Source organism: Tauraco erythrolophus, chromosome 11 (assembly GCF_009769465.1).
Source record: "Tauraco erythrolophus isolate bTauEry1 chromosome 11, bTauEry1.pri, whole genome shotgun sequence".
NCBI classification, from domain to species: domain Eukaryota; kingdom Metazoa; phylum Chordata; class Aves; order Musophagiformes; family Musophagidae; genus Tauraco; species Tauraco erythrolophus.
Window position 1 is genome coordinate 7,710,712 of NC_141475.1, and position 27,163 is coordinate 7,737,874.

Genomic DNA, 27,163 nt, shown 5'->3' on the forward strand with positions numbered 1-27,163 from the left:
CGCTACAACCTCCTTTCAGGTAGTTGTAGAGAGCAACAAGGTCTCCCCTCAGCGTCCTTTTCTCCAGGCTAAACAACCCCAGTTCCCTCAGTCACTTCTCATAAAGCTTGTGCTCTAGACCTTCCACGAGCTTTGTTGTTTTTCATTGGACGCACTCCGGCACCTTAATGCCTTTCTTGCAGTAAGGGGCCCAAAACTGAACACAGTGTTCGAAGTGCAGCCTCGCCAGCGCAAGTACGGGGGGGGACACAATCACTTCCCTAGTCCTGCTCACCTCCCTGACACAAGCCAGGATGCTATTGGCCTTTTTGGCCACCTGAGCGCACTGCTGGCTCATATTCAGTCAACTGTCAACCAATACTCCCAGGTCCTTTTCTGCCAGGCAGCTTTCCAGCCACTCTTCCCTAAGCCTGTAGCGTTGCATGGGGTTGTGGTGACCCAAGTGCAGGACCCGGCACTTAGCCTTGTCGAACCTCATACAACCAAATGGAAAAACTTTTGGTGTTTGCAGATTCACATACAACTGTGTTAGGTTTGTGCAGTGGGGTTTTGGTAGTCAGACAGGAGCTACAGCGATGGCTCCTGTGAGAAGCTGCTAGAAGCTTCCCTGGCTCCAAGTCAGACCCGCCTCTGGCTAGGGCTGAGCCAATCAGCGCCTCTGTGATTAATATATTTAAGAAGGGACAAAGAAACTTGAGCCATGCAGGACCTGCAGTGGATAGAGGGAGAAAGCACAGACAGCTGTCTGTGCTGGGCTGCCCAGCCCCCTGCCCCAAGTCACCTTGGGGGCTCTGAAGCTCTCTGCTCCTGAACACTCGCTGGGCAGAGCTCACCCCACTGGAGCCACTGGAGTTCGTTCGGCTCATTGTGCGCAGCGTGGCTGCAATGGAGAGAGGAGGGGGATGTGAGAGAAATGACTATGCAGACACCAAAGTCAGTGAAGGAGGAGAGGGAGGAGATGTGCTGGAGCTGAGATTCTCCTGCATCCCATGGTGAGGTGACAGGCTAATCCCCCTGGAGCCCATGCAGATTAACGGTGGAGCAGTCTGTGAAGACCTGTGGCTGTGGGGTACCCTGCACCCGAAGGCGGCTGTGACTCTGTAGGAAGCCCATGTTGGAGCTGGAGATAACAGTGGAGCAGTCCATGAAGGCTTAGAGCTTTGGAGGACCCCATGTCAGAGCAGGTGGCAGTACCTGAAGACGACCTTGACTCCGTGGGAAGCCCACACTGGAGCAGTCTGTTGGTGAAGGGCTGCACCTCATGGGAGGGACCCTATGCTGGAGCAGGGAAAAGTGTGAGGAGTCGTCCCCCTGAGGAGGAAGGAGTGGCAGAAACAACTTGCGATGAACTGACTGCTGCCCTCATCTGCTGTCCCCTGTGCTGCTGGGGGGAGGAGGCAGAGCTGGGAAGAATGGAGAGTGCGGGGGGAAGGTGGTTTGGGATCTGGCTTTGTTTCTCATTATCCTCTCTGATGTGATTAGTAATGAATTAAATTGATTTTTGCCCAACTCGAGCCTGTTTTGCCCATGACCATAATTGATGAGTGATTTTTCCATGTCCTTGTCTCGACCCTCGAGCTTTTTGTTGTTATATTTTCTCCTCTCCATCTCACCAGGGGAAGGAGTGAGCAAGCAGCCGCGTGGTGCTTAGTTGCTGGCTGGACTAAACCATGACAACTGTTGCCTTTTATTAACTATTGATGAAAATGACCAAACGACAGAGATCCAAGCTTTTCACTTGAAGTCTTCTGTATTCTTGGTGTAATGAAAGCTGAAGAAAAAGCTAAAATAGCTGTGAAAGGCAAAATAAGCATGCATTTTTTTAAATAACTTCTGAAATTGAGTTCAAGTGGATAATTCTGTGTAGTTGTTACTCCTTTAACATTGGGGATTTTTATTTCTACCAAAAGAGTTTTGTTTTCATATAAGAGTCAGTAACTTGTAATACAATTTTGTTGATTAAGGCTTATAATCACTAAGTGTTACTGAATATGAAACATGTTTAGAAATAGCAATTTCTAAAACAGTAGACATGTTTGTTATATTTCAGAAATGATAAACTGTCAATGGCTTTTTTTCAGGCTATTACAATTTTTACAGAGGAAATTATCCAATTATTATCCCTGCAGTATTAACATATGAATCTCTACCAAACCTCTCAAAATAATGTAGGCTTCAAAATTAATAGGTGCTTATGGCTAATGCTAGTCTGAATGATTCAAAGAAAACATAATGTCCCAAATTTAATTAAAACATGTATTAAAATGAAGCAACTCTTAGTAGACTTCAGCCCGGCAACCAGAAGATTTTACAGGAGGCAACTGGAAACCCTCAGGATGTACATCCTGACCCTGGGAGAAGGGATATTTTCCCTTTACCCTGGACACAGTTGCTATCAGATTTCATGGATGTGCTTCTACTTTTATGTGGTATCACCAATTTATCTCTATTTTATTGAGTCACTGCCACCACCATTTTCATGATCACTAAATCCAATATGCACCTATTCCCCCAACCCATTCAAATGAAATGAAGAACAAAGCTTAATATTTTGCTGTGTTGTCTGTTGTGAAGGAAACAGTGTCCCAATTTGCACTCTAATTATTTCGACCTTATAAAGGAGAAGGAAGGTGGGTGGTGCCAACGTGCTGAATGTGGTCATTCTGCCACTTAAATGGTGAGCCTGAGTAAGAGAGAGACCCTGTCTCCTTTTCCTCAAATGAGTTACATAACGATATGTATCTAAGAACCCAGTAAATAATAGAAGCTTGGCACAATTCCTGCTGGCATCATGTAGGTCTGGGGTTAGCTCAGCTGGGTCTACATAAAGCCTTGTAGCTCTGTTTAGTAATGAAAAATAGTGTCTGTTATATTTTAAAGACACTGTTTGTAATACCTCGTAGTGGTGGTTCTATATGTCGGTAAATGTGTGTGTCGCAGTGTAAAGGTGGACCTTGCTTCATTTTCTGCTTTGTTAGAGCTGTTACAACTCTCTTGTTATTTCTGTTTCCAATACAGGCATTAAGGTACCTTTTTAGAATCGTATGATTACCATACAGTTTCATTTTTCAGCAGTGTTAATTCATTTCTTTGGAAACAGTAGTAGAATCCTTCTTCTGAAAAAATTCTTACCTAGTTTTTAAAAACATAGACAGTTGTTTTCATATAGGTAGGTTGCTGTAGCCAGAATCTGGAAGTGTGTCTTTTTTTTTTTTTTTTTAGTGTGTTTACAAGTATATCTCCTCTTATCCATGCAGCTTCCATTATTTTATCTTCAGGAAATTAGGGTATAAAAGACAAAGTTAGAGTTATATATAAAGCTGGAGTATCTAGCATAGGAGTGGAATATAGAGACTTCAAAAATATTTGCTGAGAGCTGATTAGAACATGTGCTGCTTTCTATGTTTGCTTTGCATCAGGCCTTTGCATTTGGAGAGGGAAAAATGATAAAAGTTTATATTAAGGCTGAGAGAACATTTTTCTTCCCTGAGCTATTTCTATTTTTTTAAGAAAGGTAGGCTTGGATGTCTGCAAATGCTGTGTTGTTTACAAACAAACCGTGGATCAATGAAATAATAAACACAAAACAATGAAGTTATGATTTCTGTTGATGGATTGTTCATCTGATTAAAATTTTGTTATTAAGAAACTATGAAGGCCACTGTTATAGAACACTGTCGTGGGTTAGGTTGAACCCCCCCCCCCCCGCCCCCAGCCGGTCACTCCCCCTCCCCCACCCCCAGGAATGAGGGAGAGAATTAAAGGATAAACGGGAAACCCGTGGGTTGAGATAAGAATGATTTAATACAGATGATTTAATACACAGGATAGATGCTCACCACCCCCTCGTATGCGAAGCCCGTCTCGTCCCGAAGCTGCAATCCCGGACGAACACGAGGCCCCGAAATAGAGAAGGGCAGAGAGAGAGAGAGAGGAAAAAAAAAGGAAAGAAAAACAGCAGAGCAACAGCGCAGCAAGCGCAAAAGAGCAAAAGTGCAAAAAAAAAAGCCAAAGTGCAAAAGCCCCTCTTCCCGGCTGACCCTCGCTTTTATACTGGGCATGATGCTGCATGCTATGGAATACTAATTGGCCAGTTTGGCCCTCAGTCTTAAGTTCCACACAAATCACAAGGGGAATCGTGTCCCCCTTGTCCCAGCTATGCTCCCCCCTTATCCTGCCGTGCTTCTGCACTCCGGCACACTGAAAAGTCCTTGGAGTTTCACTTCCAACCACAAACATCAGCTTGCTATCAACATTCTTCTCAGAGCGAGCCTCTGAGTAAAACCAAAACACGGAGCTCTTCTAGCTGTTAAAAACAGCTAAAACTAGGACAAACACAACAAATATTATTTTTCAATAGATGTCTTATATTTAGAGTTATTTTTGTATTGAGTTAAAATAAAACTAAAGTCAACAATATAATTTTTGATTAATGTTTTATTTTGAAGTTGCAGGGAAATTAGGATAATTTTTGTTCACAAGTGTGTGTGAGAACGTTGAGATACAAACTCAGTGATCAGTGCCCACGAACGAAGCTAAACAAACTGCTTCACTTCAGCCATCTCTTAATCTTATGCTTTCTTTCCTGTGCGACAGTTCATAAACATTGTGGAGCCTGCTTTTATGGATATGCAAAGTATTAGTCTTTTTCAGAGTCTGATTCTCAGGGTAAAATCTATTCCTTCTTCTGTAGCCCAAATATTTGGGCTCATTGAGGATGAATGAGAGAGAGCCTGGAAACGAGCACATCTTTCATCGGTCTTGGGAAACCACACAGCCCTTTCGTGCCACTTGAGTGAAGGGTTGGAACAAGCAAATGTCCAAGCAAACACTTAATGTATTTTTCCAGCGCTTCATAATTACTAAAACAACTGTGTGCTGATCCTGTAAAAACATTCATAGGATTGATTACAGTTAAGTGTGGGATTCATCTGCCTGAATGTCAGTGTGTATAGCTGTATATAGCTCCCATTACAATAAAGGGAAACCTATGTGGTGGTAGTTGAGGGATTATCTTAAAAAGCCTGTGTTTACACTTTAAGTGTACCTAATCCCCACCCTCCCCACAAACACACCTTTCCTGTTTTTTCTTTCTCACACATAATACGAATTAAGAACTCCAGCACTTTCGTAAAGTCACTGTCTACTCTCTTCTCTAAAAATAAACAATGCATTCTAACAGAAAAAGAGAGAGAGGAGCCAGAATTGAATTAGAGGTCATAGATTCAGAGTTAATTTAGAATTTGGCAGTTGACTCGGATATGATTGGCAAGGAGATTTCCAAAAGCCTGCAACTGTAAATTGGAAATAAATGGAAAAGGATTATGTGAGTGGGAGACAGCTTTGAATCTATAATGCATGTCCCGAGACTGACTTGCTCATAAAAGAACATGTGTTTAATGTGTCATAAAAATATTTAAGCCACATTGGTCTTTGTATAAATATTTAATTTTTAAAGTTGGATTCTAGAGTGGCTAAAAATGAATTCAGCATGTATATTCTTGCCATGAGTATAAAGGATAAAAAAAAGGATCACCAGAAACTGGGGGCTTTTTTCCCCCTTCCAGACTCACACACTCACAAGATTTTTTATGTTGTCTTTTGTGTCCAAATCAATTTTTTTAGTCCTTGCTATATCATCTGTTTTGTATTCCTCTGAGAGAAGCTATGGATCTGTTATATTAGGAGGCAGTTGGGAGGCAGAGCGAGTTGCTGCCAAGAAGGCATTCATGTATGAGTGTGTGAATGTGGGTGGGTGACTGAGATGTCCAAAAGGGACACTTGTCTGTGTTTCTTCAACTACTTCTGTTCCAAAGATGATATATGTCTGTAAGTGTATTTTGAATGTGCCCGTGCTCTGCATCGTTAGTTTTTCACTGTTGCAAAACTAAACTGCAGGAATCTGAACATCTGCTACCACCTGGTAGCTCAAGTGGCTCAAGGAAGGAGTGACAGCAGATAGAAAAGAATGCCTCTCAAGTATTATCTATTTTTCTTTGCTATTTTCTTTAACTAAATACAGTCTTGTTAATTTAGCTCAAAAATAATTTGGCTCAACATTGATGTCAGTATCATATCTCGGGAATCGTCTCTAAGGCTTTAGAAAACTATTAGTAATGACAGAGGAAGAGGAAAGTACGTGCCCAGAGCTGTGCTCACTGCATCACGCTGCACGAGCACGTGGCTAATTGCACCTTTGGGTGTATTTTAAACTGATGCCTGAGCATGTTCTTCCGCCATCTATAACAGCATGTGAAATACAAATGAGTGGTGACTTCTCCAGTGTCACTCTAGTGCATAAGACTCAGACCTCCCTGGTGATGATTGTTTTATACTGTTCCTCACAGGTGAAATCTGTGCTTTTAAAATCCATGGACAAGAAATGCCCTTCGAAGCTGTTGTGCTGAACAAGACATCTGGAGAAGGTCGTCTTCGAGCAAAAAGTCCTATTGACTGTGAACTGCAGAAGGAATATACGTTCATCATCCAAGCCTATGACTGTGGATCAGGACTAGGTGGAACAAACTGGAAGAAATCTCACAAGTGGGTGAAAATGGGGAGAAGTTGATTTTGCTTTGGCACGCTTTTGTTCTACAGTACAGCTCATAATGAAGGGCTCTTTTTTATATTGTAGTCAGGTAGAAAGCATATAAAACCAAGATGAACCATTGTCGGAATAGCCCATCCACTTTTTATTCCTTTATCCTTTTAGAAAATATTTTTCTTTTCCTGTCTGCTGCAGTTTGACCCATTCTGCAATGGTTCCAGTTGAAGCTTTTAATTGGATCCGTGTTCAGGTGGAGAAATGCATCTCAGTTTTCATTCATTTTTCCATTCTTGCTTTCATGTTAAATACATTGACTAAAGAGGTCATCCAGGACATGGAAGCTAGCTTTTAATTGATACTTACAAATTCTAAATAGGTTTTCTCTCTGTTCATCTCATTTCAAATGTTAAGAGAAATCACCCTTTTTTTTTTTTAGTATATGCACATATATAAGCTGAAGCAGTGTTGCCTTTGCACTGTGTGTTTCTGACCTCAGCTTTTGAACAGCAAGTCTCAGAGGAATTAAAATCCTCTGGAAGGGGGGGTATTGAAGGTTAGTATGTGGTACTTTTTACTGTGGAGCCAATTCCCTGTATAAGCTTAAGTGGCACAGTGCCTTTTTCCCCTTCAATTCATGAAACCAAGCTCCAGACCATTTGTCATTAAAGATGAATTTAACTGACATCTAGATGTATAACTGCTGTACAAATTGTTCGTTTTGCTGAGAGCCACTTAAATGATTAATAGTAATCATTCTTCCTTTTGCTCATCCAGGACGCATGACAATTAGAAATTTAATTAGCTCTATAATGCATGCTGAATTTTTTCAGGATATTTAAAAAGAATACACTTTTAGAAGGAAGCCTGCAATATCAAATAACCATCAAGCCACACAAATGGCCTTTGCTTCATTTTGTTAAATTTTATGTTTTTCCCTCACATGTCAGTAACAACCTAGTACGTTCCACCTGTGGAAAAATTTGGTCTAATCCTGATCAAATGAAATCCAGCCCATCAGGACCAGACTTTGTTACACTTTCTCGTAGTAGTTTGGATAGTAAAGGACACACTAAGCTGGGCTGTCTGGGGTCCCAGCCTCTGCTGCTGGCTCTGCCATTGATCTAGTCCCTTCTCTGTCCCTCTGTTACCTTGCCTGCCACACCAGATAGCAAATTCTTTCAAAGGCAGGCCTTTACAGTTTGCTCATTAAATACTAAAGGCCTGTTATTTTTGACCCTCAAAGGTTTACATTTATAATATTGTACCTAATTAAAGGATTAGATAATTATAATCAGCAGGAAATGGGAGCCTTATTGAATACTGAAGAATGTTCATAAACTGACCATTTTTAGGTAATGAATATGTAAGACTACTATTAATTCTCTTCCTCTTTTTTTGCTTACTAACCCATTTTACACTGGAATGATATAATTGACTTTCTGCTGGGGTCCCTTTTAAAAGGCAGATCGATTTTAATAGGGAGCACCGTGAAGCCCTCTCCCTACAAGCTGTGGCAATAGTTTTTTACCTAGTGCTACATTAAGATATTAAATTCAGCAAATTAAACATAGAAATTCAGTAATATCTCATTTTAGCAGATATTTAGATAGTTTTCTATGTATGTTTTATTAGTCTTTTCAAGTGTTTTGAAAGCAAATTGTTGGTGATGTGTCATGATAAATTAATTTTTGTCTTTGGTGTCTGTCTTCACTTATTTTAGGGCAGTGGTCCATATCCAGGTAAAAGACGTCAATGAGTTTTCACCAACTTTCAAGGAGAGTGTGTATAAGGCCACTGTGACAGAGGGAAAGATCTATGACAGCATACTACAGGTGGAAGCCATAGACGAGGACTGTTCCCCGCAGTATAGCCAGATCTGCAATTATGAAATTGTCACAACTGATGTTCCTTTTGCCATTGACAGAAATGGTGAGTATGAAGAAGGAGAAGTTTTAAGTTCTGGGACAGACAGCGGTAATTTCTGTAGATAGTGTAATTACTTATTGATACTAGCTGATAACCTGGTTTGAGTTTTAACTCAAAAGAGTAGTCCTGTTCTCATCTCTGAGATTGAAGGAACCGTTACGCTGAGAAACTCCATCTCTTTTACATAAGATGTGGTCAGAAAGTGACACAGTAATTTACTATGGAAATTAAAACTCCAGTTTTAGATGAGCAATGTGTTTCTCTGTCACTCAGTCTATTCTCTTAATTGCCTGAGATCTAGTTTCCCATCCAAGTGATGTCATTTCCTAATGCAGCAGGTAGCCCTACCTGATAGGGTTTACTCACTGGTTTATAGCTAGTCCCATTCTTCTGAACTTTCTGGAGCAGAGCCTAAATGTAGAATTAACAATATTCTGGATACGTTTGTTGATTGTTAAAACTTTCAGAGTGTGTGTCCACAGATATACCCAGTGCTTACTGTAGGAGATACATTATTCTGCAGTATAGACAAAAATATGCTTTGAAGAAGTAGTATAATTTTTTATCGTTTTTTTTTTACTTTAGTTGTTTTTCTAACATATATAATATTATAGGAAAAATTATAAACCTATTAATTTTTCCATATGCAGCCATTTTTCACTTTGGCCATCCTGTCAGCTTCCTGCTTTTTTCCCATTCAAGTTCCTACCAGGGAAGAGCACAGAATTTGACACTGAGTTAGGGAGAGATGACTGGGCTGCATTAAAAATGTGTTGAAGATCCTCTCTCCCATTCTCTGCTTGCTTCAAAATAGTAGCTTGGTCTTTCAAATCCTTCAGCAGACTCCTGTTGGTATCGCTTTGGTGATGGGAGTCCTTGTTACTGATATTCACATATGCACACTTGTGCAGAAGTTCAAAATGGAAATTCCTGTGCTCATAGAATTTGTTTCCCCAGAGTAAGCACCCTGTGTGCATGCCCAGTAATGCTGATTTATCTTTTCTAACAGAACCATTTAATTCATGTTGTATGTAGGAGGAGAATACTCTAGGGAAGTTAAATCTGATTTTTGGCCAAATTGGAGATTGAAAGCATGCATGGAGCTACTGTTCTCTCTGAGCAGTCATTTTCATGTTAGGATGTTTTATAAAAACCCTTTCCTCTATTCAAAAATTACTCATCTTTGTGCAGTTCTTGCACAATGTACAGCTAAGCATCAAAAGATAATAACCTGTTAGCATCAATACATTGTAAATGACATTGGGGAAAAAAGCTGTCTCGTTATAATAGATTGGGAGGCAAGTATAGTCTATAGGAGGTATAATCATAATAAGTATGTTTGTGTTTAAGTAAATGAGCTCAGCTTCAGTAATCTTTTGCCAGAGCAACTGCACAAAGGATTTTTTACAGGAAGTGGGCATTTATAAGTAGATATATACATACAATTCCCTAGAAGCTTTTCCTCTCTATGGATTTTTTTTCTAATTGTGAGATTTCCCATATTGTCATAAAAGGAAGTTCTCCATGCTTCTGTTTGAAACCATTATTTTTCCAGAGCTTCACATGACTTGCCAGTGTGGGGCTGGTTGATTCACTTGTGACTTGACGATTCACAAGTGGTTTCATAATTTCATAGCAGATTTGTGACAAATATCACGGATAAATAATACACTGATACAGAGCAGGCGTTTCTATTGCTTCTGCCTTTTCAAGCTCCTGTCACACAGCGCAGCTGGCTCAGGAGTGATCACAGGCTTCTTACAGTCAGAAGCACGATCAAAAGCATGTGAAGTGTCGGTAATCCTGGGTTACATCTTTGTCTTCATGTGCCTGGGACCTGTTTTTCAGCAAAGGCACTGAGAAGATCATTGATTTAAACATGACTTTAAAGCCTGCAGTGAATAATTGGTATAAGATTGTAATACTTGCAGTTTCTTGGTTGTGAATTCAATTAATATTTTTTGATCTATTTGTTCACTAAAAGAAGAGTGCTGCCACAATCAACAGTAACTGCAGTCTAATTTGCAATTTCTTTAGATAATGCTAATTGCTTAAACCAACTGGTATTAGAGACAGAGTTGGAATAGATGGTTGCACTTTTATTGTGTGACAGAAATATGTTGCTTAGTTCCAACACGTTTCACTGCTGAGAATATCCCTCTATGCCAGCTGAGATAAACTTTCTCTGGTGCAAATTTTTCAGCATTGTGCCCATTTTTGTTATCTATAGGATGATTAAAACAGATGTATGAGATGCCTGGGACTGTCTGTTAATACTGTGCTAATTAGGATTTTGTTTATAAGGTTTTTTTACCCATTGTGAAAAGCAAATCTAGGTTCTTGTGTCTTTTGCAAGTTAGGATTTTTCTGCTTTTTAAGTGTGGAACTTCATTTCCCAGAAAGAATATTTAACCAGATGCTTATGATCAAATCTAAATATTGCACAGGGCCCCAAGAGGGAGGGGATGTGTGAGGAAAACATGCCGTTATCAGTCCCAGATGGTGGATTTTTTTCACCACCAACCTGTGAAAGTAACCACAAACACAGGTGTTTAGAAAGATGAGCATGCTATTCCATCAGCTTTTTTCTTTTGGCAGATCATAGTCTTTTTAGGCTAGACTTATTTCTTGTATCTAGATCAATCCAGGCAGCATTCTGTTGTCTTGAAAAACTATGTTACACATTGGAGAACGTTTGCAGAAAGGAAGAGAGAACCCTCCAGACTGTAGAAGTGCATAGCCTACTTCACATCCCCAAATGGTGTGAGGTACAAGTGGATAGGCACCCAGCACTGACACAGGAAGCAGCGTTCAGCTCTGGTGTAGTTCTTGTAGATCTTTGTAAGTTAGGCACCCAAAGGTATGTAATATAAAGCTTCCCATTTACATTTGGCAACTTTGACCCTTGGTATGTGATTTGTGAATAAAAATATGTTGTGTTATGAAACCATAACACTAATAAAATTGACTCTTGTATATGATGAGCCTGACTTGGAAGGTTATGAACTCTTGGTCATAAAATACAATCATGTAAAGGCAAAGGACAAATTTATGCTTTGCTGTGCAAAGAAATGGGACTAAAGGTATAAAATATAATATGTCTTAGGAGACTTTTGCATGCAGTTTAGTCTAGTTGTTGTCTTAGCAGAGAATCCCAATATTCAAGTCAGTTATCGTATCAATATTGCGTTGGCTTTTTTCAGGTAACAGAAAAATTAAGCCACAATTCACGGCTCTGTTGTAATGCCAGCAGAACAACATTTTTATGTGTTTTCTGCCTTCATTTGGCAGGGATCATGGTCAGATGATCAGAGAATTCAAATATAGATATGAATTCTGTCATGCCTCTGATCTACGTTCATCTCTAAAATGAGGATGACTATATTTGCCACCCACTACTGGGAAGCTCCTCACAAATACATGTACAGATTGTTCAATATGAAGATGAGTTACTGACTTATCTGTACAGTCAGTACAGTTTCTATCAAGTTACTTATCTTAGAAAATAGATGTAGACAGGTTCTCACAAAGTCATCCTTTACTTCACTGAGATCTGTGTTAGGAGCTATGCAAACTTCATGTCAGAAAAGTAATAAAACTTTATAGTTAAGCATTTGCATGTGATTTTTTTTTTATTTATTAAACCACAATTTCTTTCCATTATCATTGAAAAGTGCACCTTTTTGACAAGAAGCAATTCTAATCCTTCAGTTGACTTATGGTCAAATACAGCTCCTGGTGGCTCTTGGCAGCTGGGAGTGTTGAGCTGCCACTCCTATGAGGAGACCAAAGTCAGAGGTCACTCATGTAACAATGCTATCCCTCATCTCTTCTAGTAGTTAGAAGATTCAGTTTTATACTTCTTGTACACACAGGAAGTAAGTATGGAATTTAAGAGGGAATTGCCATAGTAAATTAGACGTCTTTCCTTGTTCTTGTGACTGATCCAAAATAAGATGAGAGACAGCCATAAAAGAGGGAAGTCTGTATCAAACTATCCCCAAAACTGACCCAGAAGAAACAGAGGTGTAAATGTGTGTGTCCTCAGGTAGGAATTTTTATATTCCTGTTCTCACTTATCCCTTTTTTGTTTGTTTGTTTGTGGTTTTTTTATATCTGTTATAGTTCTGGGTATTTTCAGGAAAAGACTGAGATTCAGAAAGACTGGGAGAAAAAAAATTATGACGCAATTTTGAACTGTGTTTAAAAGTACTTATTCTCTCTTTTTAATGTTACTGATTACATTTTTGTCTATGGGTGAGATACAAATAGAAATTCTCAGTCTATTGTCTCTAAAATTTTAATTAGACTGTATTTATAGTGCTTCCCTTCTATGTCTACTTTTTAATCATATTGATTATATTTTAAAATAACAAAGAAGCATAAGAATTAGAGGTAACAGAAAAATAGAATCATTACTAAATCAATAAACTGTTGGGTAACATCTGCAAGACATCCAAATGTCCTTCCAGAATAACACCTAATAGTCAGAATCTTAGAAGTCCAATCTTAAAAGACCATAATGAAGTACAAATCTTGAAAGAGATTTAGTGAAATGCAAAAATGTTGTAATGATTTATAAACCTTAAAGGATGGTTAATGTGCCACACAAATTCTAGCAGTCTGCTAATGTAGATTCAGACAGTTTTGGTTTCTTGACAATTATCTCTGCTGATCATGGGCTAAAATAATACTGAGATTCGTGTAAGAAATAATATGCAGAAAGGAAAGAACAACTGAGCAGATATTAAATGAATAATTAAGGATACAGTGGCAGTTTTTCATTAAATCCTCTTAAGTAGGTACTAATCAAGCAACTCAAGATAGTAAAAGGGGTAAATTTTTTTTTTTTGCCAATTACTAACTTCATTTAATGAAGTAGTTGATATCATTATTGCAGTTGCTTTTGTGATGGGAAAAGCTATCTACATGACAGACGTGAAAGTGCCTGGCAAGGCGAGGTGCCTGAGAGAGAGAACCAAATAAACTGTAGGACACAGTACTGTTTCCATATTAGCCTCCAGCAGGTCATTCTGCTTCTCCATTTGAGACATAAAAATAGTGATAGGGCTTGTCCTCCTCCATTCAGAAAGGGATGGGTAAAGCCTCGAAGCTGACAGAAAGTGGGATATTGGGCCTGATTTATAGCCGCAGTTGTAAGGGTCTATTTAAACTACAAATTTTGAACCCGAAGATGGTGATAATTCCAAAAGCAGCCTTCCTTCAGGCCTGACCTGAAAAGTTTTGCATCAGTTTCAAGTAAACTACTAAAGTTGGCTTTAATGTAAGAGTAGTCAGAAAAGCATTGTGCTCTGACAAGGTGCGTGTGCATAGGAGATAGATTCCTGCTAAAAGTCTTTACTTGTCGAAGTAATGGAGGTTTAGTGAAAGACTTTTTTAAGAAGTTGCATTTGTCTGGTTTTGCGTGTCTCTCATTCATTTGAATAAAAAAAAAAAAACAACACACCCAAAACCCTGAACAGCACCAGCATGCCTAACAACAGATACTTTTACCAGCACCTATGGGAATCAGATCACTGTATGTGACTAAATTCCAGGATTTGGGTGCTCCCTGTAGCCCAAACAACTTGTTTTTGCAGATCCATGCTTGAAAGCACTTGTTATGTGTGGCATTGATCCAGAGTAATTTTGTTTCTTGAATTCTAGAACAAACATTCTCATTCAAAGAGATGGTGTAACAAACAGCCCTGAGTAAAAGCGTAAAACATATTAAAGAGTCTCAAGTTTCGATTTGAGCAAGAAATGCATTTCAGTGGAAATGAACAGAATTAAAACGCTGAAGTCATTAATTGCAAAAACATACTTTCTGCAAAGTAATCTTCCAGTCCTGCAGGAAGTACTCTGAGAAAGATCTTTCCGTTTCCTCGTGAAAGTTGTAAAGTCTTTGTTCCCTAAACAGGTAATGTGTCGCTTCTATACATGTGTCAGGTTCAGCAGATCATCTCTGCTGTTGCCAAGTTTTATTTTCCGCGTGATAACTGTCTGCTGTCATAGCACGTACCGCTAAGTGCTCTGATGTAGAAGGTGATTCTGGGGCTTTTCCTATTTTTAAAACCCAGGGAAAGGTGTTAAAGGGCTAAAAATACGTCAGCTAAAAGGTAATAGGTTTAGAGAAAAAAGGAGGATACTTAGACTGGGGAGGTGTTCAGCAGTGGATCTCAGGAATGTGGTGGCCATGTTAAAGCAGTGTATTCTGGGTAGATGTGGAAAATGAAGTGGCACCTACTGATACTTTACATTTCAAGATATAACTGCTAATTAGTTTTACAGTCTCACTTTAGAAAGTGTTGTTGAGCAGATGTTTTCTAATATAGACTTGCCCATATTATATCCGTAGCATCTTATATTTGCCTATTTCTCTGCTGGATTGAAAGGAAATACTTCCCATTCTCATAACTATCCTGTCTGGGAATGCCCCATGTGCTTCAAAGAGCTTTCTGGTCACAGAGGACTTGATTAACCCAAATGTTATAGTCTGTATATGCTTAGCCAAGAATGAATTTCTGAATGCTATCTTACATTGAATCTATAGGTAACATCAGAAACACTGAAAAACTGAACTATGATAAACAGCACCAGTATGAGATAATGGTAACAGCTTTTGACTGTGGGCAAAAACATGCAAAAGAAGATGTCTTAGTACGAGTCAATGTCAAACCAGTGTGCAAACCAGGCTGGCAAGGTAAGGTTTAACAGTTTATATATGTTAATTTTTCGTTTAAATCTCTTTGGTGTTTTCTCTCCACCTCACAGTAAGGAAACTAGGGCGCTTATTGCAGCGGTATAGAAAACTTGCTATTTCTTACACTTACTTAATTCCTAGCCTGTTAAAAAAGTCGATAACAGTCCCATACTTGTTTACATTTGCTGTGTTTCTTCTCCAGTCAGAACAAAGAACAGATTAGAAAAAAGAAAAAAGGCAAATTTCTATTCTAATAAGCTATCTTACCGTTCAGTCTGAATATACTAAAAGGTTAAAAAAAAGGCTTATCATTTACCTTTCTCCTACTCCTCCTTTAAATAAAATTTTTGAAGCCACCATGACAGGGTACTTTTCCCATGTGTGCCAGAGTTGTTCTGATTATCTTGTTCCAGGTACAGAATTGGCTTTCTTGTGCATGTACGCATGAGCCAAAGCACACTCAACTGGCCGTGGGAGTGAAAGGCATTTTTTATCCTCATTGCTGTCTTCATATTGAGACATTTCAGTAGGAATTGATTTTCTAAAAAGGTTGTAAGGATCTGCAGTCTACTCTGTCTAAAACGGAGAAAAACACGGTTTGCAATGTACTAGGAAGATAGATATGCCACAAATTATATGGAATTAAGATGAAGATGAGGACTGGGTTAGGGACAAACCAAACAGATGTAACCACATTTTGCAGATGTCATTAAGGACTAACCTGACCTTCATAATTGTAATTTTTAAAGAGAATGATTGAGAAGGAAAAAAATCACTTTGGCTATTGTACTTCAACGTAAATTTGCAAACTGACATTTAGAAGTAAAAAAGATTTTCTTTGTAAAATGAGAAGTTTTGGCCTAGAGGACCTTGTAATGAAATGGGTGCATAATTGTGATTCCATTTTCACAGTCCTCACTTAGAGCAGAACCACATTTTAATTTTTCAGGGATTTGTGAGTTCCCAGCCACCTAAGTATTTTGAAGAGCATATTATTTTTTTTAAAAACAATAACCTATCAACTGTTTCCACCTTTTTTAACTGATCTTATTGTTCAAAACCTCATTATTTATTCTATAAAAGCAATACAGTCTCTTTACACTGTAGAAATGTTCTGTTTCCATTTTTTGGAGTGATCTCAAGTAAACTAAATACTCCTAAATTAGCTTGAAATTTGTATTAAAATGGGTGCAATTCTGGATTTTTTTTTTAAATTTCGATATTATTTCCATGTAGGTATTTTATTGATTGAATGATTTTTGCAGATACTTTACTAATGGAATGTTTATATTGCCCAATATTTTCATATGTATTTCGTAGTTCAAGCAACAATTGTAGGACAGATGGTCATTGCTGGTCCCATTGGGTGGGTATAGACACCAGGTAGCCAGTAAAAGTAACAAACAACCTCAAATAAGGTTTGTGGGGTTTTTTTTTTGATGCATTGTTTATCTTAGTTTATGTGAAATGTTCACAAGGTATTTAAGTTTTTAATGAAAAGCAGGAATTCAGCTATTGTTATTTTAAGCATGCAAATTTTTTTTTCTTCTGTTCTAGAAGTCAGAGGTTTATGTGGCTGATGGTTTGGGTTAAAACTAGGTATTTAATATTAGAGGCTGCCAACTTATTATTTTTAGTGTCATGGTGAGAAAACAGAAAAAATAGCATGTATATAAAGCAACAACTCTTAAAAAAAGAATGCAATACATAAGAAAGTTTAAAGCAGTTTGTCTAAAGCATCTCAGATAGGAAAGGATATGCTTTGATAGCAGTTGTTATGCTTGAATTTGGGCTTTTTGTTTATTTCGGTGACAATTTTGCACAAATATTATTTTTCCCTTCTGATCTGATAAAGTTTTGTGATGGGTCTTTATCATAGGCAAGGTAGAAATATGAAATCGCTCGATATGTTCTGCTCTAGCGCAGTCCGTGCCATCCATGTGGAATTGTACCCTTCCATCTGTCAAACAGGTGACAGCTTCACTTCATTGGCGTGTCTCCAGGTCAGATGGCACAAAGCGCATATGGATAATATTTTCCTACGCAGGGTATAAGGTCTTTAGGTAAACAATCGAGTAGGTATGACTTCAGTTCTTAATTACTAAGTCATTAATTATAATTTGAAAATGAGCTGCAACATAATACTTCCAGAAATTTCTACATATCTCTCAATGAGATTTTTTTGCGCCTGCTTGTTTTTAAAGGTGAACATAATCACATAGATGATGTTGTTTTCCACTTTCAGCCAGTATCTGTAAAAATTGACTCTTGCTAAAAAATCAAATAAGCAAAATTTACTAATAGTGTTCTAGTACTTGAAGAGGAAATCTGGAGACTGGGAATGGAAGATATTTATAGTGTTCTTTCTTCTCTGTCACTCTGTGACCTCCTCACAAAGAGGCAGCCAGCAGGCATGCTCCATCTTCTTTGAAATAATGATACATTTGAAACTTTGGATGACTAAGGGAGGTACAATAATGTTGTGCTTGACAGAAAAGATTAATATTCTGAGCCTTTGGTTATAATATAGAAGTTGCCAAAATATATGATGTTTTTTCTCGTTCTTCAGTGTTAGCTTGAACAAATAAATACTTGGAATTTGAATTTATAGCATTGGCCATTAGAAAGTTACTGGCTTTAGTAATCCCAAATATTGTGCAGTTCTTTCTGTGACTATCGTGAATAGAGATCGTAGTAATCTAATGCAAATTTGGTGTTAAAATTTCAGTGCAAATAGTTTCAATGCAGATGCTTTTCAAATAACCTCCATTGTGCTGAGGTGGGACAGGGAAGCATAGGTTTGCTTAAAACAATGCACCAAATTATTTGTGTTTCTAGAGGCCAACATCACTGACATGTATAGCAGAGCAAATAAGACTCAACAAGCCAAGTTGCTATCCTTTAAACAATATTCCCTTGAGCTTATAGCATTTAAGTCTTCATTAGATCTAGGAGCTACTTCCCTGCTCTTCGAAGATGGACATTAATATACGATCAGCAAGCATTCCCACACAGACGTTGCCAGCAAACAACAAGTCTCCGCTCTATTAAGGGGCTACTTTAGAAACAAACTTGACCCAAACTGAAATCAAACCATTCTGAGCAGACCACTCTGAAATGTTACTAGTATCCTAAGCAAGCTGAAAATGTTAATCAATGAACTGAATTAATTCCTAATCAGTTATTTTAATTGGAAATTCTCATTAGTGAGCTTTGTCAACTGACTTTTACATCTACAGATTTTACATGCTACAAATTCTCTTCATGCTGTCTGTGTGTTATTTCCTTTTTTTTCAAACAATGGAGTAATCACTTACTGCTGAGTAAGTAAAGAGACTCCTTTATAAAGCTACATGATAGTATTTCTGACACCATAATGGGTAGATGTGCAGTTAAAGATATTTCTAATTTTTGTTTAAATTTTTTTTTCAACACAGTTAGTAGGTTTCCATGTGAAGAAAAACTCTGTTATCTTCAGCAAGTTCCCTGGGGTTTTGCCCGTTCCTCCAGGGCTCTTCCTTTGTTTCAATTCTGTGGCCGCAGAGCAGACACTACACTTCTTCCTGTAGATTCACTTCCAGTGTGGTTCTTTTCACTACAGTAGTTTTAATGTCACAAATACTGATTTCTGTAAAGTCTTCTGCCTTAATTCAAAGCAGGGTAGGCAGACTTGTGGCAACACAGTACTAAATATCCACATAGTATTTTCTTAAAAAAAAATATGAGGTGAAATAGGAGAGTCAAAAATCTGTAATGTAGACTATATTTCCTTTATGGTACCGTAATACTGTCTTTTCTTGTTTCTGCTACTTTTAGGAACAGTCTTTATAAAGCTGAAGAAGTTACTGTCCCCTCTAGTGGGATAACAAATGGAAATAAAATATAAAACAATATGCTGAAAGGTGCAAGATAGCAGAGAGTTGAAAACAATTATTCCTGTACCAAGCTCTCTGGTGAATGATATACTACATGGGGAGAAAATAAAGAGGAGCTTAGCCTCAAAAAAGGAAGGGCAGAATCATGTCCCCAAAACTTAAAGTGCATTTTGAGACTGCTAGAGGTCTGCTCAATTAAACCAAAAGTCAAGTTGTTCCCTAAAATGCAATTGATTTCACACAGGAAGTAGTTATTAAGGCATAAACCAAAAAAGCTCCTCTAAACCAGTCAGCTGAATACTCCAAGAAAGTGTCAGAGGACTCTGCCTTTTCTGAAACAAACAGGGAAGGCTGAATGTGTTTCTGGGGTAGATAAGTAGGTAGCAAAGACAACAGTCCAAAAATTAATTCACATCATTGTCTCCTCTGACCAAAGAGGACTTAATTTTTTCCCTGCCAAATTTAATGTGGCCCTTGCATAAGCAATGCTCACTAACCTCCAGTTTAAGAGAAAATTAGGACTTTGATTAGAAAACAGGATTTCACAGCATCCAGCCTGAAGTATTTTGCTAATTTAAAAAGTTTTCCTACACTTATCTTCAAGTCCTATGAAGCCATATACACACTTAACCTAATTACCTGAGGAAGTTGTTCCTTTAAAATAAGGAAGTTGTTCCTTTAAAATTCATCTTAAAAAAAAAAAAGACATTCTTAAAAAGTCAATGACTTTCAACTTAGTTTGCTGAAAAATAGTTTTGCAATAAAATCTTCTCTTTGTTTATTTACCTAATAGGTTATAAAAATATTTAATAAGAGTAGTTAATGTATCAAAGATACTGTATGTTAGTTCTTTTTTAAGGCATGTAGGGCTCACTAGAGTGACCTGGGCTTTGCTACCACCAAAAGACCCATTCTTGCCACCTCTTCAATGCTTAATAGTCATTCAGAGGCCATGTTCAGGACAGATCAGCTCGCTTTTCCTGCTGAAATACAATCTTTCTTTTCTTCAGAGAAGGGCAGGACCTTCTCTTTTAGTAGCAGAGAGATCCTAGATCACTTCTGAGTCAACATACTTCATGGATTCTGTTTCCAGTAGATGCTGAGTGATTTCTTGGAATGGTATTCATGTGGGCTTTCTAGTAAAATCCAATTACAGAGGAAAACCAAAACTGTATTGGCTTTTGAGCTGTCAGTGCTTTTAACAAGGAGCAGTATGATTACTAAAGCAATTGGTTATTTGGAGGAAGGTGGTCAAGTACAGAAACCTTGCTTATGAGAATAATATTCCTAGTCTTCAGGAATAATTTGAGGCCCAAATATTTTCTGCAATATGTATAAATAGATTTCTATTCTTCTCGTGCACGTACCTATTTCAGTCAAATTTTTAAGGTATGCTCTCCTTTCCTCAGCAAATTCTGTGTATGCATTACAGCTAAATATGTCTTTCCTGAACGCTCCAGATACAGTGATTTCAAATGTTTCTTTTTACTATAGCCTCTTACTGGAAACACAGTGCTTTATATATTCCAAGGCTTTCTTTTGCCTGGTGGCTCATGGACATGCTGCTATTGACTTAGTGGAATCATCTCTTTTTCCATGTGTCGTTTTTCAGTGATGACTCACCAGTTTGCTGAAGTTCCTGAGCATGAACTGGCACTTTGTATCATTACTACAAAGCAATATTTCTATAACACTGATTCTCAACATCATCTTATTCTGTACTTGGGATATCCTCTTTCTATATTGACTTCCAATGTAGAATTGCCTTCCAGTTTTGTCACTAGCAGAAGTAATTAATGCGTCCTGGTTTTGTGCCAAGACCGTTAATGGAAATATCAAATAACAATCCCAAGGCAGATTCACAGGGATCTTTACTAGTTACTTCCCTGTGTACCATGAACTTTACATTTTCAGAGCAACCCATTGCTGCCCTCTCTTTAGGCAGTTCTGTATATATGCTACAATTGAAATATGAAAGCCTGTCTTTTCCACCTTAATGGATGCAAGAAACCATTCATTTTAGACCTATGTAGGTAGATTCTTATTTGCATATGCCTCTGTGGAAGTTCACTCCTTTGTTCACCTTTCTACATTTACAAGTACAAAAAAGTCTTTCCTTTTTTTAATTTTCACTGCAAGTTCTCCATGAGCTTCACTGAGGCAATTATCATATCATTGAGAAATTTCTTCTCTCTGAGATGCAGCTGACAGCTGGTGGTTCCATTAACATTTCCTCTGCTCAAAAGTTAAAGCACTACAGGATGTCCAGTGAGGTTTAATGTTTTTCCCTATGATTTTTTTTTTCCTTTGCATGTAAAAACTTTCACATATTCTTACACCATGGGCTTAAAAGTTGCAGACTTTCCTCAGGCGTGTTCATGGTGAGGAGGCAGGTCCCAAGAAGTTGATCCATAGATGAGAGTTAGGATCAGGTCACTGGACACAGGGATAAGGCCAGGCTGTCAAGCCAGAAAGCCAGTCCATGGATGGACTTCTAGATAAAGGGACCCTATGGGCAGAGCTGTGGCTGAGGTAGAGACCAACACCCATACAGCATCATAGGTCAGACCAGGACTGAAGTCTGTGGCTGAGCTTAAATAGAGCTCCTGGCCCATGGGTGGGAATGGAGGCCAGGTAAGGCTTACGGAGGCTCATTAGGGCTTATTAGCACACCTGGGGCTCTGACACCCAGTTTGCTGCAGGAAACACCTATTGTTATTCAAATTAGTCAAATCTCTCAACAAATAATAGTTCAACCTATGCTGTTGTTTCCTAGTTTTCAGATTCTTATATGTTTGTTTTGCATAATTAGGCACCATTAGGGCTTGGGGTTTTATCACTTGAGTATTCAGCTCACTAGTTCAGGCACAACTGCTATTCCATTATGGTTCACTAACTCCTGCAGCAGCAGACTTCACCACAGTCCTGCAGTAGTCCAAGTTTCTGTCTTGTTCTTTTTTGTTGTTTTTTAAACTATCATCATGCTGCAGAAAGAGAAGGTGTATGTGGATGTTTCTTTGTGCTTAGGAGATCTGCATTCAAATCTCTTAGCAAACCATCGTGCCTTAGCAGGGCTTTAGTTTGAGTCTTCTCTTTGCTGTGGTCAGACTTTCTGATTATCATTTTCTTAACAAATCACTCATAGAATCTTAAGATCATAGAATGGTTTGAGTTGGAAGGGGACCTTAAAGATCATCTAGTTCCAACCCTGCTGCCATGGGCAGGGACACTTTTCACTAGATCATCATATTTAACATGCTTAAATTTGTATGTGGCGTCAGATTTAGCAGTCCTGTCATTTGTATGTTACTAGCTTGTTAGAATAGCTGTTAAACCTAGAAATGTTTATTACGGTGGGTTTTTTTATTTTGTAATACAACTAATGGTGCTGGATGTGAAACAGCCTTTTCTCCCTTAAAAAAAGAAATGAACAGAACTTTAAAAGTTATTTTACAATGTTGGTTAAAAACATTTGTATTTTATGTATACATGTGTATGTATGTGTATGTACATATGTATGTTACATACACATGTATGTTAATTTAAAAATAGAACAAAATACCATTTAATAAAAAATATCCTAAATGGTATTTATATCTGTTATTAAACACACAGAAGAAACATGATCCTAGATGAGATTGAAATGTTGTTTCCTTTTTGGCATAGTTTCTACCAAACTTCCTTAGCACAATACCTGTCTGCTAGCAGCGGTAGGAGTTGTGGCAACCATTATAAAGCTCCGTACTTGGTTCTCAAGAGAAAAAGCATTTTTTCCTGTCAGTGGTGACTTCTTGACCCTTTAAAACTTAGGAAATTGTTTTTAGCAAATTATATTCTGGGCAGCACACAGTGACATTGATGGATCCCGGAGGAAGTGTTCTGCTGATGTTTACTAGCCAATTTGTGGCCATTTAACTAGGGGACATCCTACCAAATTCACTCCTTTGTAAAATCATCGATTTCACAAGTGGGAAGCTGCTTAGACGACCTGAACAGACCTGGTTATTTCATGTAGTTCAGGATCTTCACAGAAACAAAGGCGTTTAAGAAAGGGCCAGGCATATATGCACTGCTAGACTTTCTTTCTGAGATGGCAAGGCATAGGGATGATACTTTAAAATTAAAATAATGATGTGAATTCAGTTTTGTTCACCTGTAATCTGTGTCAGGAAACAGCATTCAGAATTTATCGAAAGGTCTGCTGCAAGGCTGAGATTTGCTTTTTTGCAAGTAAAATTTTTCCTTTTTCAGAAGTTTTGAGGAGGGTTAATCAGGCAACAGGGGAGCAGAACAGACAAGGTGATTGCTTTGTGTGTCTTGGGGTTTTGTTTTTTTTCCAAATGGGAAATTAAAATCCTTTGAAATCTTTTGTGGTTTTTTTTTTTTTTTTTTTTTCAGATTGACACAATTTATAAGCCCATAAATATAGAGAGAATGCTGCCCAAGAGAAAATATGCAGGAATTGTTACTCTGTGCTTGTTTCGCTATAAAATCTTCTATTTTTAGTGGAAAGTAGAAATTCAAATACCAAAGTATGTATGTTCTGGAAGTGCCTTGTGGTCATTGATCTTTTGCATGTAGAGAATGCCTGAGGGTACAGCAGGTATTTACTGAGGTGGCTGCAGCATATGATACTCTGGCAACACGTGCGCTTTCCAGTAAGTTCGTGGTGTTGAAAGAAAATCGTAGTTTTGTGAGGCCAGTGCACTGCTCTTCCAAATATCATTGTACAGCATATAGAGCTGCTGACTGCTGCTTTTAAGACTCAGGGAGTTTCATAAATCATGAAAATAAGTGTACTTTTGGAAAAACTAGAGAGACTTTTCTGATCTTGTTCGAAATGCTTTGTATATACTGAATTTTTTATTTATTCTAGATTGAGTCAGGTTTTCGAAGTAGTAGAGAGGAAAATATTTAATTAAAAATATACTTCAGCAAAGCTGTGAAGTGTGTAAGTTAGAAAAAGGCAGGGAAAAAAAAAGGCAGCAGAATAACCTTTAGCCAAATATCCAGCCGACATAGATAGGACAGATGTGAAGATGCTGTAGAGAAAATAGAAGATCTAACAATTACATTGCTCTGGGAGGCTTATGCTCCAGCTATTATGCAGAGACGTTGCAGAGACTCACTAAGAGCACTACATAAATTTTATCTTACATTTAGCTGCCAGGATGCACGTCTTCAGTCCAACATGAGAGAAGTTCTGCATTTCACTGGCATAGTAGGAGTTGTGTTGCAATTGTCTTTAATTACCTTGCTGTCATTTCTAATGTCGTGAGGTGGAATCAAAGTTCATGGCCACACACGTAGGGAGAGACATGAATCAGGTCATTCGGGTCCTTCACCTCCTCTGAAGGAAGGAGAGTTGTGTACAAAACTTAAGGAAAGTCTTTACATTATCCTTCTGTTAAAAGGAAAATTTATTTAGTGCACTGAGAAATACTTCTAAAGGTTCAAACCATCACTGAAATTTGATCCATTTTAATCTTGGAACAGTTTGAGTAGCTTAGAGATCGAGATCCAAGTCTACATAGCTGTTTTATAATTGATGAAATCTGAACCACAAACTTGACATTGGGATGTTTACACTGTAACGTTGTTATGTTGTAGGTATAATCCAGCTGGGCTGTCTTACATTGTCTGGAAGAGCTTTATACCACAAGTGGCAAGCAAAGGCCTGTTGAATTAAAAAAAAAACAAACAGAGGCTGTCTTCTGCAGGACTAAATAAGACTCGTTTTATTCAAACTTTTCCTATGGGATTAGTCTTCCCCCCTTACTGGGGAGACAGTGCTTACCTTTCTAAGTTTGCACCATAATGTGGTATTGTTGCATGACTGTTTATGTCAAAGGAGGAACCATGTTGGTTTAGTTTAATCTAGTGCAACCTACCACTTCAGTTGGGATTATATCTCTTTTGACTATTTACATAACACTAGACATGAGCCATGTTTTAAGATACAGTTTTTAAATATGTGAAATTCAGAGGCTTTTGTAGGCTCAGGTTACATAAGACTCTTCTGAGTCAGTTCTAGAGGAACTGAAAAAGTGCCACCACATTCCTGAGGGGAAGGTGCTGATCTTTTGAATGTGTCCAGTACAGGTTGTTATTTTGGGAGGAAGAAAAATAACGATCTTCAGTACATTGGAAATTAAATGAAAGACTTGGGTTTTTCTCACAGTAAGCTCTTCCTACTGCCACCACTTTTTGTTGCTGCTTCTAACTCTGTGCACTTTCCAGCATTACTAACTTTAGTGGTGGTGAGGTACCGAGGGTGCTGGCCCTGGCTTCAACACCTCTGGGATGTTGAAATGCTGCAGGGGCAGGTACTACATAAATAAGCTAGTTGATTTGTATCAGAGCTATTGCTACCTTTAAGGACTGACCTGCTATCCCAGCATTGTATCATACTCCAGTATTTCTGCGTGCCTGCCTAGGAATGCCTTCTGCACGGAGAGGGGCTCCTTGGCAGAATTCCAAAATCTGCACTAAGTCAGTGAAAGAAGTGCTCGTGGGATTTAGGATGAGGATTGGTCTATGACGCTGCAGGGGACCAAGGTACAAAGACAGTAGTTCAAGTCTAGTTGGTATTTTACAATTTAGAGCTGAGATAAATGCGAGTGATTTAGAGCGTTGAGGGCTTATGGTCTCTGGGTACAAATTACCATTCCTGCCAAGTTGAAAGGTAATACTGTGAAATGAAACACCTCTTCCAATCCAAAGGACACTGATGTGGCAGAAGCAGAGGTCTTCCGTTATTCTTCCTTGTGAGTAGTGGCGTTTTATATAGTGTGTTTTTTATAAGACATTCTTCATGTAACTGGAGGGGAGTGTGCAGCTGCAGATATGTTACAGTTAATAATTCAGACACATCTCCCATATACTAATGAATATTTTGCATGAGTGCTGGTTAATTTGCTATAGCTGAGAAATGAAAATGTGGCTGAAACCTGAAAGCTGCTGAAATAGTCAGAAATGTCTCAGATACATATGAGACTTTATTTTTCCTTTTGGGTAGAGGAATATAATGTTTTAACTAGTGAATAAGAGACTATAAAGATCAATAATTCATATATTACTGGCTTGTATACAAAACAGCAAATTATTTTGTTTTTACCTTGAGTATCTGAAAGAATATGCTGCTCTTGTTCCATTTGAAAAATGGATATGGAATAGATATGGAACTGAAATCTGTTATTGTAATGGTGTACCTTATATGATCCCTTGAATTTCTGAGGGAACTGTTTAAGTTGACAATTGCAGGCAAATTATGCAATACTGCACATCAAATCTAACTTAAGATGGAATGAATGTGCTGAATTTTACTACCTGAAAATTGCTACTGAAATAGCAACTCAGCTGATGTGTACACAGGCAATAAGGTAGTCATAGTTGTCTTTTAGTCAGTGATGTACAAGATTTTATTAAAAATAGATACTAACCATACTTTCAGAACATTTCATGAAGTCTCAACTTCCTTGAGAACAACATGTTACGTGATTACCATTTAGATTAAAAGTCATGAAGAAAATCTGACAATTTTGAAATGCAGACCAGTGACTGTCAGCATCCTGTCTCCTTTGTCTGGACTAATGATTGCTCTACATTTCAAAATGTTTGCATGGGCTTCCAGATTTTCCACCAGTTTAAGAAGGTGGGAGAGAGCACCTTTTTTCAGGCTTTCTGAAAGTGAGGTCTGTTGAAAAACATCAAACTTTTCCACCTACTAATTGCATATATGTGTGTATATATATTATCAGTTTTCCTTCCACTGATATTTTGAAAAGATGACTCTGTCCATTTGCTTTAAGAGATTTCATTGACTGTCAGGACATAGAATTTTCGCATTTATGGAGTCCTCTTTTACCTAGGACTAAAGAAAGTCAGAGAAACATCAACTGTGTGTGCAAGAGTACTTCTTCAGACAAATTTTACAGATACTCAGATGTACACATCAGGTAGCAGAGCTGAATAATTTTGTGACTTCAAAATAATGAACTATTTGCATCTCTGAATGAATGTTGCATTCTTATTTATTATTAGCGTGGTAACTTCACTGGAGCTGGCTAAGATGTAGAGAGATATGAACCTGTTAGAGCAATGAGGAGGAAG

The 27,163-nt window shown here is 38.1% G+C and overlaps 1 protein-coding gene across 1 annotated transcript in view; it reads left to right on the plus strand.

Annotated features, from left to right (window-relative positions):
* CLSTN2 (calsyntenin 2) overlaps window positions 1–27,163 on the plus strand; it is a 225,056-nt gene that overhangs the window by 129,993 nt on the left and 67,900 nt on the right. The window contains exons 3-5 of the mRNA XM_086618608.1: window positions 6,348–6,543; window positions 8,268–8,476; window positions 15,027–15,176. Coding sequence (XP_086474734.1) covers window positions 6,348–6,543; window positions 8,268–8,476; window positions 15,027–15,176 — 555 coding nt within the window. The remainder of the gene's footprint in view (window positions 1–6,347; window positions 6,544–8,267; window positions 8,477–15,026; window positions 15,177–27,163) is intronic.